Source organism: Phaethon aethereus (assembly GCF_964289735.1).
Source record: "Phaethon aethereus genome assembly, chromosome: 16".
In the NCBI taxonomy this organism is placed as follows: domain Eukaryota; kingdom Metazoa; phylum Chordata; class Aves; order Phaethontiformes; family Phaethontidae; genus Phaethon; species Phaethon aethereus.
Window position 1 is genome coordinate 4,042,905 of NC_138592.1, and position 15,272 is coordinate 4,058,176.

Below are 15,272 nucleotides of genomic sequence, written 5' to 3' on the forward strand. Positions count from 1 at the left end.
TTGTAGGTGTGTGTTTTGACATTTCTGGGTTCTTAAAGGCTTGTTCGACCTTGAGCTGTTCGTGAGGACAAAAATTGTTACCATAAGTAAACAACTAATGTAAGAATCTGGCAAGACACTGTGGTCTCGGAGTTATTCTGAAATGTTTACTGGTGTTCCAGTATGTGTGTTAAGCCATCACATGTTATAGCTTGGTATATATGTAGGAACAAAACTGAGGAGGGCAGCATGGGCTTGGATTGTTAAATACATACCAAGGGTTCCAGATAGGCTTGCATAACCTGCATGCCTATGCTATCCGAGCTTCCACAACTAAAGGTACTGTCACTCTGTCTAGCTTTAAATACGAAGTAGCATGGTATTTTTGTGTGCGCTGCTATCATGTTTTCTCAGGTGCACGCAGACTGATTAATAATGGACTGAAATGAAATGCATTGCTTTTTACAATGAACATGTTCTTGTGTGATCTAGGATTAAAAAAACTCAAGCAAATTCTTTCCTCTTTTCAGAGGAGTTTACCTGCCTTGAGACAGTTAACACCAGACTCTGCAGCTTTCATTCAACAAAGTCAACAGCAACAGCCAACAACGCAAGCGACGATAGCAACGATTCCATCTGCAGCGGTGCTTCTAAGCTCCTCAGTTCAGCGCACAGCAGGGAAGGCGACTGCAACTGTAACGAGTACTCTCCAACAACCTGTAATCAGCCTAACTCAGCCTACACAAGTTGGTGTTAGTAAACAAGGGCAGTCTACACCACTGGTACGTGAGCTGAAGTGCATCATTGTTATTGCACAGTGTTTTTCTGAAAATACAGTGACTCTTCTTAAATTGGTGGTTTAGCTCAACCAGAGGTCTTTGACCTCTTTAGAGAAACTAGCTACTAAGGGGAAAAAAAAAAAGTATAATTTAAAATCCATTCTTGATTTAAGTACTGTCTTATTTCGTATTTTAGCATGAGATATTGGCAGATTGTCTTGATCATTGCATATCCATGAGAGTACACTGTTCTGGAGGATCTTTCATTCCCCATTTCGTAAGTCTAACAATGGATTACCCCAAAGGAGGAGAAAGAGTAACTTTCTCAGGCCTGCACATAAACTAAATAAGAACAGTATAATGTGCAGCACCCTTTTCTCCCCTTCTTGTAGCAAAGCAGTGTCTGAATGTAAGCTTTTTCTAGTGTGTGTGTTAATATACGTTATTAAATTACTAGGGGTTTTTGCTACTTAATACTTCAACGTTCCCTGTAGAACATTCAGCATTCATCTGAGCTGCTCTGTCTAGAAATTTTCATATAAAATGAAAAGGCAGGATCTCTTTTGTCAATCCACAAATATTTTTCAATTACCTTGAGAGAAAAGGTAGTGATTATGTTGGTCTTACTGCCTTTATAACCTAAGTATTCTAGAAAGAGGTTAGGAACCTAGGGAAGGAATAAAAACTGAACATTGACTAATTAGTGCTGGATTTACAAGAAAATAATTTGGCCTTTAACTTAGATACATAAAATAGTAGCAAAAGTAGCAAAAGAAAGACTTGTAGAGTTACAAGAAATGGAGCTTGCAAAATAGACAGCGTTGGTAGATTTCTTTACAGTAGTTTGAAAGTAAGTTTCTGAAAACTAGTTGAGGCCAGAAGACAAGTTTGCATAAATGGCTCTGATTGTATCCTCGTGATGTAACCCTGCTTTTATGAGGTCACGTTCAGAAGCAGTATGGCTACAGTTGCCCAAGACTAGGTCTAACCTAACAATCCAATAGTACAAAGCTACACAACAGTACTTTGTGCTGGTTCTGGATGAAAACAGCATACGTAGAGCCATTTGGATTATCTTTATCATGTCTCTGTTAATTTTAGTTCTAGAGTTTGTTCGTGCAGAACCAGTTTGCCCCTCTATTTCACATGTAGAAAGTTTTAACTGGACCTTTGTGATTATAAATGCTTGGGGTTTTTTAATACAAAAAATAAATCAGTAACCTATTTCTATCACAGAAGGTGGAATATTAGTTTTCCTGTAAGGTATAATTTAGCTAAAGAAACTTCTAAATACCTTAAAATGTGCTGATTCTAGATTAATGAACAGATGTGTTAAAATCACAACTTACAACTTGATTGTAAGGTTTTGTTTGTGATTGGGGTTTGTTCTTTCCACTTGATTCGTAGCCGTAGTTATTTCTCAGGTTGCTTACAGTTCTTTTTTTCTTATTATTTGCAGGTTATCCAACAGTCTCAAAAAGCAGGGGCATTGATAAGGCCTCCACAGGTGACGTTGACACAGACACCGATGGTAGCATTGCGGCAACCACATAGTCGTATTATGCTCACTACTCCTCAAATTCAACTGAATCAACTTCAGACAGGTAAGAGGTCAAGATACTTGGTACATGCTATGTTTGGTAGCATTAACTGAAGTCTGGTTTATGAATGCCAGTTCTAAAGTGCCCAGTAGCTGTATGATGGCTGTTGTACTACTGCTGAAGTCTTCAGTGCATAGTGCCATAGTGCCTGGGGATACACATATGTCAGGGCAGCATTTACAGTCAGAGAAATTGTTTGGGTACTGGAATCGTGTGGGAGGGTCCTGTTGTAGATGGCTGAAATGCTGACAGAAACTATTGAGGTAAAGTCTTTGCACCAGACCTGTTGCCATTACTACCTGTGACTGGCTTGTAAATCTGAACTCTGATAAAAATTTGATGGACTACAAATCTTGTCTGTCTCTTCGCAGTACCTGTGGTAAAACCAGCAGTATTACCTGGAAACAAAGCTATTGCCACCGTTTCAACACAAGTAGCTGCTGCTCAGAAGAATAAACTGAAAGAACCTGGGGGAGGCTCTTTTAGGTGAGGAATCGTATGCTTATTTGTGCTTGTGCTGCCTGGGCAGCCTGCTGAGCTCAGTGAGAACCTTTCTGTGTACTGCAGTGGTGCTGCAGCAGACTGGGTAAACTCACAAGAACTAGAAGTAGATTTTTCTGTGGGCAGGTTTGCTACTGAATTTAATAAAGACTTTAACAAACAGCTGTGGACATACTTGTGCCAGTCTGGTTTTAGCATTTAGATGGCACAAAGGGTAAATATCAGACCTCACAAACAATTCCTGCCTGGACAAGCAGATAGAATTTATTCCTTCACTCCTCCCAACTCTGCTCGGGTTATTCGGATGTACAGCCTGTCTTACAGTGATGAGTGCATTTTATTATGGTTTTGTGGTAGCAATGCGTCTAGTCTCTTGTTTCTCAAGGTGTTGAAACGTTACATAAGAAACAATCTTGAGAAAACAGGAAGTAGGAAAATACTTTTAGTGCTCTTTGGAATAAAATTATGTTAGTTTTATCATATAATAAAAGCAAATAAAATGCAAAAAATGAAATAAAGTATTCAGGTTTACTGTGGAATTCATTTTATGCGTCTGTGATACTGTAGCAGGATGCGCAGATAAGCGCGAACTGTTATAACGAGTTTTTCTTTCTTAAGGGATGATGATGACATTAATGATGTTGCATCAATGGCTGGAGTCAACCTATCAGAAGAAAGTGCTCGGATATTGGCAACAAACTCTGAGCTAGTGGGCACATTAACAAGGTCCTGTAAAGATGAAACCTTCCTTTTCCCAGCACCTTTACAAAGAAGGATATTAGAAATAGGTACGTTGATTTTTCCCTGAACTTTAATAAACAAATTCCACTAGTCTTGGGTTTAATTGAAGTCATTTTCCATAGAAATTTATTTGAGTAGTTTAAAGTTGCTGGAGTTGTTAGCTTTTGCATATTCTGATGCTTGTGGGCAATCCTGCAGCTTATGAAAGTAGAGTAGTGTTAAGGGATAGCAAACCCATAGAGTTGCCTTCTAAAATGCTGGCAACATAACATCAAAATTACTGGACCTGGTTAAAATTCTGACTGTGTAAATTGATAAGGCATAACAAAAAGAATTAAATTTGTTTAAAAAAAAAAATAAATCCAGAAACACTTTTACCATATATACTTAGTTTAGAATTGATGGTGGAGCAAAAAACATTCTTCAGTTATTTTTTATGTTTTATTATATGGCATTTATTAATAGACTGTAAATTTTGTTAAGCTACTGTAAATTTTCAAATGTATGCCTTTTCCTGTTTAATGCTTGTCTGAGAAATACCTGAAAGCCTTATTTTGCAAACAGCATTTAAATTTCCATGACTGAGATTAGCCCCATGTTTAGCTGTATTGTAAAATCATTTTTTACATCTGGCTTCTGTGCTGATCATAGGTAAAAAACATGGAATAACAGAAATCCATCCGGATGTAGTTAGCTACGTATCACATGCTACACAACAAAGACTACAAAACCTCGTGGAAAAGTTATCAGAGACTGCTCAACAAAAGAATGTTTCTTACAAGGTAACTATTTAATTGCACAAATAAAATGGCACAATTGCACAAATTCAGCAGGCTGTCGTGTTGGCTGTAATGCACGAGTAGATGTTCTTCATTTTGTGAAGCTGGGTTGTTTATTTTCTTTGACTGATTCATCTTGCATTAAGATACTAATACACACGGATGACTAGAAATCTTCACTTGCATATACAAGATGTTTTTAAAACCAATGTAGAGAAACTGTGCCCTCCCCTTTATTTATGTCAAATGTTTAGAGTCTGAGTGATTGTACAATCAGATAGGCAGATAAAAGCACTGCTTTGAATGCTCAAGAGACTGCTATCTGACAGATGTGTGTTCTTAATAGATGCAAATGGCTAAACAACATTTAAAAAAACCCACACAGCTCTGAAATATGTTTGTGAGGTTAAAGCTGTGATGATATTAGTTTGGAAGTAAAAATCTCATGATTCATGGAATAGAACAAAATGCTTTTAAGTATTCTAGCTGGTTTGACTGGTATAAATATATGCTTGCTAGTTGCTTGAAAAGGATGAGGTGAACATTTGAGCTTTAAATGTGTATGTTCTTCTACAGTACAGTACAAGCTAACAGCTTTGTTTTTAAGAAATGTAATGAGAAACATATTTGCCATATTTTCAGGATGATGAAAGATACGAACAAGCAAGTGATGTTCGGGCACAGCTCAAGTTCTTTGAACAACTTGATCAAATAGAAAAGCAGCGTAAAGATGAACAAGAAAGGGAAATCTTAATGCGTGCAGCAAAGGCAAGTGCTTGGATTTCACACACGTTTGCAAAGTGTCGTTTTTGACGTCAAAACTCCAGCAGTTCTTTTCATTCTAAAGTGCTTGAAATGAAGGGGAAGACTAGTCTTCAAAGATGGAGCTTGATTAATATGTTCTTTAGCTAGAGTTGTGTTCTGCTTTTCATGGTAAAGCATGTGAGACAGCTTTTTTGCCAGTCTCATTGCATGTTTCCAAAGGAAAGTAGGTCTTAAAACTTAGTTTTTGCACTTTGCATTGTGGAGAAGATGAATTTTATAGCTTGGTGGTACTTTTAAATGGAATAGAGAGGTTACAGGTATTTTGGAGAGTAGAAGTAGAGTTCAGAAAGATTTTTACAAGTTGGAGCAATACAATAAATAGGAAGCAGTTGATGTAAGCATTATACTTTGTAGTTTTACTCAGTAACCTGAATAGAGGATGAATTTAACTTACTAGGCAGGAGCGCTCTAGAAATAATTCACAAAACAACCTAAGGTTTCTGTTGGGTTTGTGTTGATCCAGTATGAGTTGATAATGTCAAAATGCAATTTTTTTAGTGCCATGTTCGCACAGAAGTTGTGAAACTAACGCCTTCATTTTAGTTGGTTCGTGTTCGACCTGAGCTCGAATACTCTGTCCAGTTGTTGGGCCCTACACCAAATAGACTTAATAAAAGCAATTTAAAGGTCTGGCAAATGTGACGTATGAAGTAAGATTAGAGAGTAAATCCATTTACTTCAGAAGAGAAAAGACTGGGGTGAGACATATGTCTTCATGACTGTATTTTGCATATTCATATAATTCCCTGTGTTTGCTGCGCCTAAAGTGCAGCAGGGAAGACATAGAGGCTTTACATTTTAAGGGTGCTTGAGCATTGAGTTAAAACAATTAATTTTGTTGTTAGTCTAAAGAACATATGGGATTAACAACAGTGAGGATTTGTTTGAGTATAGTTAGTCTTGCCTTATGTGAGACTATGGATGAAAGAACTGGCTTGAAGTTCTTCCTGTTTTCTGTTTGTTTGATGACTTGGAAAAAACCAAAAAACTAAGAGAATTTATATGTGTAGCAAAAGAAAAATGAATTGGCAAATATGCGTTAAGTAGTATTAGACAATAAAGTTTGCTGAAATTACACGTTCTGTTACTTGTGTTCTGGTGACGCCACACCTCAAATACTGTGTTCAGTTTTGGGCCCCTCACTACAAGACATTGAGGTGCTGGAGCGTGTCCAGAGAAGGGCAAGAAAGCTGGTGAAGGGTCTAGAGAGCAAGTCCTATGAGGAGCAGCTGAGGGAACTGCGGTGGTTTAGTCTGGAGAAGAGGAGGCTGAGGGGAGACCTTATCGCGCTCTACAACTACCTGAAAAGGGGGTTTGTAGTGAGGTGGATGTCAATCTGTTTTTCCCAAGTAACAAGTGATAGCACAAGAGGAAACAGCCTTAAGTTGTGCCAGGGGAGGCTTAAATTGGATACTACAAAAATTTTCTTCCCCGAAAGGGTTATCAAGCATTGGACCAGGCTGCCCAGGGAAGTGATTGAGTCACCATCCCTGGAGGTATTTAAGAGTTGTAGATGTGGTGCTTAGGGATATGGTTTAGTGGTGGACTTGGCAGTTTACGGTTGGACTCAATGATCTTAAAGGTCTTTTCCAACCTAAATGATTCTAAAAGTATGATATGTACAAGTAATTGTAGGTGCCTAAGTGAAACAGGAAATTGCTGATGTAAATGGTCTGTTGGTCAGTTAGCTGCAGTTTGTTCAAACAGAGTCTGACTTGTATGTGTAGGTGTAGCAGAAAGTTACGGTTTAAGTAAGTGCGTAGTTACAAAGCAAGGGGAGGAATTTTTCCAAAAAGTACAGGTCTGATTCCTTTTTTTCATATGCTAAGCTCAGTTCACAGGTCTGTGTAATTTGTGTCTTGTAATGGTTTTGTTTAAGGCATAAATGCTTAGCTATTTCTTTGCTATTTTTAACAAAGCTGAAAAAGGGGATGCTTTTCCAAAAATAGATACATAAAGCTAAGAAATAGAAAACTGCTTTTAATTTCTAAAAACTTTTTTCTACTCTTACCCTCTCCAGGAGTGGTAGGTAATCTCTACTTTCTGCTGAAGTTTAAGAAAAACTTTCATACGCTGTGTAAAACTTATAATCTTTAACTGCTTTTGTAACTGGATTACTTTTTCTTTTTTTATCAACATAGTCTCGATCTCGACAAGAAGATCCAGAACAGCTTAGGTTGAAACAGAAGGCTAAGGAGGTAAGTGTTCACCTTGATATGAACTTTTATTTTGGAAATTGAAAGAAAAATAATTAACTATACTTGTTCTGGCAAATGCAGATGCAGCAACAAGAGCTAGCACAGATGAGACAGAGGGATGCCAACTTGACTGCATTAGCTGCGATTGGTCCCAGAAAGAAAAGGAAAGTAGATTCACCGGGATCTGGATCAGGGACAGAGGTACAGTGTAATTGCAATCTTTGGTTTTGCTGCGTCAGCCTCTGTAAAAAAACTTTTCTGTTCAGAGCTTTTTTTCCCTAGTTTGTGGGAGCTTTCTGAGTGGCAGAAGTGTATTTTGTGTTCAGATTTGCTTGCCTCAAGGCCAGGATCAATTTTTAGCATCTGTGTAAGTGGCATAGGGAATGAAATTTGAGTTGTCATTCCCTGATTCATGGAACTGGGTAAATGTTAGAAATGCCATCTCTGTTCTGTCAACTCTCTGCTTTTTAGGACTTCCATAGTTTCGGGAAGAGATTGTTATGATTGTAGCCAGTCTAACTAAATAATAGTGCAGAGTAACACTGCTGAGGTGGGTGCAGTGGTAGAATTGAATCACTGCTAAATTTGACAGCAGGAGCTTCAGGTTATATGAACTTGCCTAAGTGATCGGCTTGACCAATTCCATCTGATTATGATGTTCTTGCATAGCCTTTGTATATTGTACTGTTTAATCTGGCCTTTAAAAAATTTCTCTGCAGACTAAGTATCAGTATGCTCAGTATCTGATTAGTTTAATGTTAATTTAATTCAGGTAGGTTGGTAGATTATCTGCTGTATTTCTAAACAAGTTAATAAACATGAAATGGTATAAAATTGCCTTCTATATGGAAGACCTTCAATGTGGGATTTCTCTAGTGTTTAAAAAGAACAAGACCTTCTTGAAACTTGTCATGTATAGGGCCAAAACCTCTTTTCATAATTTGAGGATTTTTCCCTGCAGTTTTGTTTCTGATAGCAAGTGAAAGGGTAGTAATAGTTTAATAAAGCTGTTTATTACTCCCTGAGCATTCTAAATTTTTAGTGCTAAAGCATTTATATTGTAGAAAAGCCTTGTTTCAAAAGTATGTACCTTGTTTTATACTGAATTGTTAGAAGCAATAGTTTACGTGTGCCTGATATAAAATGTTACAAAACAATCTGAATACTAGTAAATGTTATTTTTATTTATAAAAAAAATCAAGCCTCTTGAGCATCTTTTAAAGTAATTTTGCATTTTCAAATTTACTAAAATGCCTGTTACTGATAATAAGACTTACTTTTATATACGTTAACAAATTACTGTATTAAACGTTTATAAACGTGGTTTAAAATGGTAAAAAATTGCAGAATGTGGCACTTTCAGAGATAGATGCGTATATAAATGAAGTCATCTCTGAGGAATATGCTGAAGTATCTCATGCATTATTAATGTTGGCATTGCTTACTTACGCATGCTCAACTGTGCAATGTTAATAGTCTGTTAATGTCACTTAGGTTATGGAATGTGTTTTACATCTACTGTGAACACTTGTTTGTATTTCATCTAAATCTGCCTAATTTAGTTATCCTAGATTAATCACTTGCTGGTTAACCAATTAACTACAGGTTCCTTGGAAATCTAATCTTTTTGTCTGTTTAATTAAGAACCAGCTGCTTTTGATCTGATACTCACAGCTGTTTGCTGCTGTGTCACTTGACATTTTTAAATTGAGCTCCACTTGCCACCATTTGTATGCAGTTTGTAGTTAGGGCATATTACGAGAAGTGTGGAAAATAAGGTTTGTCATTACTTAGATTTGTAAATGTAAGCTTTTGATGTCTAGGAATGCTGAATCTTAATTACATGCAAAATCACTTCTAAGTAGTAAATGTACTGTTTTGTTTCAAAATTCAACAAAGCAGGCTGCTGTCAGTTTTACAGTTTTATGTCCATGTGATTTTATTGAAAGTTACCAAAAAGCTTCTTAACTTATTTCATGCCTACAGGAGTAGTATAGTTCTGTGTCTTTAAAGACTCCTGAAATCTTACCTTTGCATTTAAAATATTATAGTCTACACAATAAAATCAGGAGGGTAGATTTAGGCTAGATATAAGGAAGATATTTTTCACAATGAAACCCTGGCACAGGGTTGACCAGAGAGGTGGTAGATGCCCCATCCCTGGAAACATTCAAGGTTGGGGTGGACGGGGTTCTGAGCAACCTGGTTTAGTTGAAGATGTCCCTGCTCATTGCAGGGGGATGAACTAGATGACCTGTCCCTTCCAACCCAAAGATTCTATGATTCTACTAAAGAATGTTTAAAAAACAAAAACTAAACACCCTGCCAACCATTCTTTCTAGTGTCTTGTTAGCAGTCACATGTATGTATTTGACAAAATTTAGTTACCATCCAGTGCTCTCCTGCATCTTCTAATTTCCATTGAAGCTGATGGAAATCAGGCATCTAAGTCGTGCAAGTGCCTTAAAATATCCCTTTGAAAATCCAGCCTTTAAACCATTCTCACTACAGGATTTCAATGATTTGGTACTTGCTGGTTCAACAGGTAACTTGCTTGAGAAACAAAAGCCTGACTTCACTGTTAGTAGTGTGGTGAAGCAAGAACATCTGCACTGCACACAGTATACCACTAACCCAGAGATGGTAATTTCCAGCGCAAGTTTACATTGGTTTGTTAATAATGTACACTGATCATCAATACACTACTTTAACGTGTAGAGGGAACTGTATGAGCCTCAGCAGCTTATTCACATGGCTATTTGCACTACTCCAAATTTTGGCTTTTCTCAAGTCTGGGGTGTTCTTATTTAGAACAGTCTTAAAATTCTACAAGCTCTCAGGCAGATAAATCTTTATTCACTAGTGGAGTGTATTTGGCCCTTCTTGTGTCACTAAGCGTTGAAGTTCCATTAAAAAGGAAAAGAAAATATTATCCTAGTAAATGAAATTGCAGGAAAAAAAAGAATCCCTCGATAAGCCACAGAAATAGAACCTGTTCCAAATCACTCAGAACACCTTCATTATTTACACAAATATACAAAGACCAAGGTATCAGCAATTGGCAACTGCCAAAAGGATTCGTGACTAAAATTTGAGGTGAAAGTTGGCTTTTCGGTCTCTGCGTGCCATCTACTGGTGACTGTGCCTTACTGCTGGCACAGGCGAGGAGGAGCAGGGAGGCTGCTTCAGCGTTTGGTTTTGGTCGCTGCTTTTCTGAGCCATGCTGCTCTTTATCTGTCCTTGCTGGGCCGTGCCCTTCTGCTAGCCTCAAGCCGGACTGCACCCCCATTACTACCGAAAAAGCGTTTCTGGTGCATGTGCACAGGATGTGATCAAATCCCCAGTCTTTACTGGAAGATGCACCTTGTTACTGGATAGTGTTCCTGCCAATCCGGATGGCTGATGACTTTAAAGCACTCCAGGATTTCCTTGCTTGTATAAAGGAAAGCATAGCAGTCATAGAAGAGTTGCATTAATGGTGTGTATTCTGTCAGAACTGGGTTTTCTGCAAGTAAAAATGCATTGGAGTTAGCTCCAACAGACTTTTTATAACTCACTTATTAGGTAATGTACATCTAAACAACTGAAGGATGTGGGTATCTCTAAAGATACCGAATTATTATTTTTTTCCTCCTGTTTTTTTGAAGTGACAAATATAATAATATGCTACTTGTTTATCGTGCCAGTTTGTGTGGAAAACTACTAGTGTGTACCAGAGGGAAGAGTGTTGCTGAATGATGAAGAATTCAGAAATCATTAGGGAATGTTCGACTGTGTCTAGGATAGTTAATTAATAATATAATCCTGAGCTTGGTTACAGCTGTTGTCACCAAAAGGGTGCTCATGGCACCCTACCAATGAAGATCACGGGGAATCCAGGACACTATTCAAGACCTCACAGTCCAGGAGGATAGGACTGCTCCCCAGTTTGTCAAGAACTCCGGGGCTACCCTTAGGATCTGTATGCTGACGTTGTGAAGAGACTGTCTCTTCTGTTTGTTTTGGTTGTTGGGATTGCCTGTGATTAGTGCCTTCCTAAAGATAAGAGCAGTGCTTTGGGTTTATTTTTTTGGGTATATATTAAATGTCACTGAAAACTTCTGATTGTTCAACTGTTATTTAAGAAATAGAAAAAAAATCTCTGGTCTGGTGGCATACAGTATACTGTTTTGATAGCTTCCTGTACATAGGCGCTTAGTTCTTACCTTTCTTGATTTCTCTGAAAAGTTTTGGGATACCTGGGGGCACTGACATGGTCTGATTTATCTGTTCTTCTCATTTCCAGGGATCTGGTTCAAGTGCAGCAGTCCCAGGCAGCTCTGGGGTTGGAACAACCAGACAGTTTACGCGACAAAGGATAACGCGGGTGAACCTCAGGGACCTCATATTTTGTTTAGAAAATGAGCGAGAGACAAGCCATTCACTATTGCTATATAAAGCATTCCTTAAGTAAAATGGAAAAGATCAAGGTATTTTTGACGGAGAGACGCCTGAGGACATTTTTTATATATTTGCAAATTACGCCTTTTTGTAAGAAGCAAATGGGATATTGTTTAAAAAACAACCACCTCTTTACATGGAACAGTTTTATATTCCTGTTTATAAATAAACTCTTCAGTATAAGAGAAATACATTTCTGTAACAGTGAGGATACTTACAAGGCCTGTGGATACTATAAAAGGACAATTAAATTTTAACTCATCTCTTGATTGAGTGGCCTTCTTGCCAAACAAGCCATATATAAAGACTGATGGAATCGTTTAGCAAATAACTAGCTACCCTTTGTCAGCCCTGTAGCAGTTTCGACATTAATTGTGCATTTTAGTTCAGTTTTCTTCAACTAAATCAATTATATAGGCATATGTCTACAGCAGATGACCTCATTTCGTTTAGCTTTTTTTTTAAACAGTCAGTTAGCAAAGCAAACTGATTTTTAAAAAATATTTATCTTTCCCCAGAATGTTCAAAATCTAGAGGGATATACAGTTAATTTTAAACATAACCTCAATTTTAATCACATTATTGCTTATTAGAGGCCCTTGAAATCCCATAAAGGAGGGTTACTTCTGAATGTTTTAGCAGCATCTGTAAAAATGCATTTTATTTGCTATAGTTTGTAAAGCTGTAAAGTTAAAAAAGGAAAAAAAGGAAAAAAAGAGAAACCTTTTCAGCATAAATATATTTTACTTGCACTGTGTTTTTTAGCTAAAGTGAAAGCTTAGATTAAATAAAATCAAAGTTGAGAGGAATCATCAAAAGACTGTTTCTCAGTGTGAATCAAGTGTTGAAAAATGGTTGGTGTATTTTGTCAGTAATTGTACATAATTTTTGGCACATAACATAAAAATGGCTATGTAAACTATAATTATTTTGCTAAAAGACTGTATGCAAGCTGTGGGCCTACTTTAAAGATGTCCAGAGCAAAGTCCCTTCTTTGTACCTATTTTTTTATTACAAATATACTAATTGGTTCTTTATATTTTCAGAGGTTATTGTATTAAATTGTCTATTGATAGTACTTTTATGACTGTAAATACTTTGGCTTTCTTTGTGTGAACTCTCATGGTAGAATTTAACTCTTGCGTGTAAACTGAATGCTGATCAGTATTTTTATCAACACCTCACAACTGTTACACCCCTTTTATTTTGTCTTTTAGGAAATCCTGTCTTTCCATTTTTTTCATGTAAATTTTGCACAGTTACTTGTTCATATGTAAATATTTTACTTTCAAAAATGAAGTTTTTAATTGCTATTGTTTTATATAGGATTGAAAGAAAATTAACTCCTTTATTAAAAACAAATTTATCTGTATTTGCTAATGTATTTTTCTCTCTAAATCTTTTCTTCTCTTGGATTTATTTTTCTTGGTACAGTAAAAGATTAGTCTACCTGAGGGGATGCTGTTTCCTAAAGATGCACTTTGGGTTTTTTTAATATTGTTTAGTTTTGTCAGTGTTTTGGAGGTATGTAACTTTATGAATCTTGACATTTCATCGTTGTCTTAGGGGTCTTGGGCTCAGATCAGTGGATAGTGGGGTTTGTTTTGTTTGCTTTTTAACAGGGAAAGTTTCTGGAGAGATCTTAGAAGTATTTTGGTTTTGTCTAGTGAAGGTTTAACAAAAGACCCTCTCCTTGAGGTCAGCCTACTCCATCAAACACAGTTAACTGTGGTGGTTTTCAGAAGAAGGTGTGACATGAAACACAGAATTTGGAACACAACTATAAAAGAATATAATCAGGGACACACTTTTGAGTAAAATTTGAGGAGGTGTATTTCTGATGCTCTGTACTGAATGTTTAGCTTTTTTGGTTTTTTTTTAATTCCTCCTGTCATGGGCAACTTAATAATTCACAGTTGCAAGGGCCTAATCCTGCTATTAGATTAATAGCAAAATCACATTAATTTGATGATTATTTCTTGCATGCAGACAAATCTATCTACAGGCTACTGCACCAAGCACACTACTATTGAACTGGCACTCAGCCTGGCACTGACTTTGTCCACATGAGACCGGTTGTGTCTCGGAAAAAATGGATTAGCTCCTGAAGTGATGTACTCGCCTGACACCCTGTATGACACTTACTTGAAGATTTTAATTGTTTGTAAACTCCAAAATGTCTTTCAAATTGTGTAATGTTATTAAGTGGAAAGAAACAAATTTGACTTTTGGCCAAAACATTGTCATAGCCTTCCTTTAATTGTAACGAGTGTTGGTTGTAAATGTTAATCACCACTGGCTGTCCAGCGACCAGGCACAGCATCTGCAAAGCTGTGGCAGGTAAGTTGGGAAGAGACTGACCTTCAGGTGTTGCTGCTTGTAAGCTGGGGGTAAGACATGTTTGAAAAATTAAAGTTATTACATTATGTGCCGCGCTTTGCAGTCCCTCTTCAGTAGAGGCTGTAGTTTAGAAATATGCTGGAGAGGCCAGTGGAGTTGGGAGAGATCTTCTGTAAGACCGTAGCTCTTGGTTTTGTTTTAAATAACACATTTTAAGTCACATTCAGCCATTCACTCAACTTAATTTTTCTCAGCTTTTAGAAGTTCTTTTAGTCTGAAAAGCTGGTAGCATCCATCTCCCTCCAGTAGTTGAAATTAATGTAATTTTTGACTGGGATATTGGCACTTTATTGTCAGTAGTGGAGTCAACACTGATGTGGCCACTGGCATACTTCTGAGGAGATGTTCTCATGGCAGATTAGTTGTTGACTTTGTGGGTTTCTTTTTTTATGATAAAAATGGTAACTCTTCTTGAAGCTGCTCAGAAGCTTTACATTTTAGAGCAAAGTGAGGCGGCGTGGCATTTACAGGACACTGCATGTGTACAGCAGCACTGCTCTTGTGCGTTCGTGACCTGTAAAGAGAGAAACCATGATTCTTTTCTGGCCCCTAAGATTGCACAGCTCCAAAGAGTGAGGGTTAATGTGCGAGGGAATTTATTGTCCCTTTCCCTCACCCTCCTCGTCCAAAGAGTGATGCAACTTCTTTGTAGCGCCCTCAGAACTGGAGGTGCAGGTATTGGAGATTGCCGCAGCTGGGAGGCTCTCTGTGCCAGTATGATACTTTATTATACCTCTTTTATCACCCTTTCAGCCCCATGTCAGGGACGGGTTGCTTCTCTCTTGCCTATAAGTTTACCAGCACTTGTGTGTGTGACCTAGAGGTGGGCTCTCTACCCTGTTTTACAGAAGTCTTCATGTCTCTCTGTTTTCTAACACCTTTGATTAGATAGCTGTAATGTTCCTGAACTATTGATACCATTCTTCTAGCACAAAAATGCAACAGAATGAATGGGATATAAGAAGGCACGCTGAATTCAGCCTGTTTTTCATATTTCACAGGTACATAATTAAATAGATGTGTTTTCAG

The 15,272-nt window shown here is 37.4% G+C and overlaps 1 protein-coding gene across 1 annotated transcript in view; it reads left to right on the forward strand.

Moving 5' to 3' along the window:
* Nucleotides 1–11,976, forward strand: part of TAF4 (TATA-box binding protein associated factor 4) — a gene marked incomplete at its 5' end in the record, with an annotated part of 38,809 nt that extends 26,833 nt beyond the window's left edge. Inside the window, 9 exons of the mRNA XM_082007453.1 lie at nucleotides 510–761; nucleotides 2,218–2,362; nucleotides 2,731–2,845; nucleotides 3,479–3,648; nucleotides 4,253–4,383; nucleotides 5,023–5,148; nucleotides 7,347–7,403; nucleotides 7,485–7,604; nucleotides 11,689–11,976. Coding sequence (XP_081863579.1) covers nucleotides 510–761; nucleotides 2,218–2,362; nucleotides 2,731–2,845; nucleotides 3,479–3,648; nucleotides 4,253–4,383; nucleotides 5,023–5,148; nucleotides 7,347–7,403; nucleotides 7,485–7,604; nucleotides 11,689–11,856 — 1,284 coding nt within the window. The 3' untranslated portion in view covers nucleotides 11,857–11,976. The remainder of the gene's footprint in view (nucleotides 1–509; nucleotides 762–2,217; nucleotides 2,363–2,730; nucleotides 2,846–3,478; nucleotides 3,649–4,252; nucleotides 4,384–5,022; nucleotides 5,149–7,346; nucleotides 7,404–7,484; nucleotides 7,605–11,688) is intronic.
* Nucleotides 11,977–15,272: the final 3,296 nt, after the last annotated feature.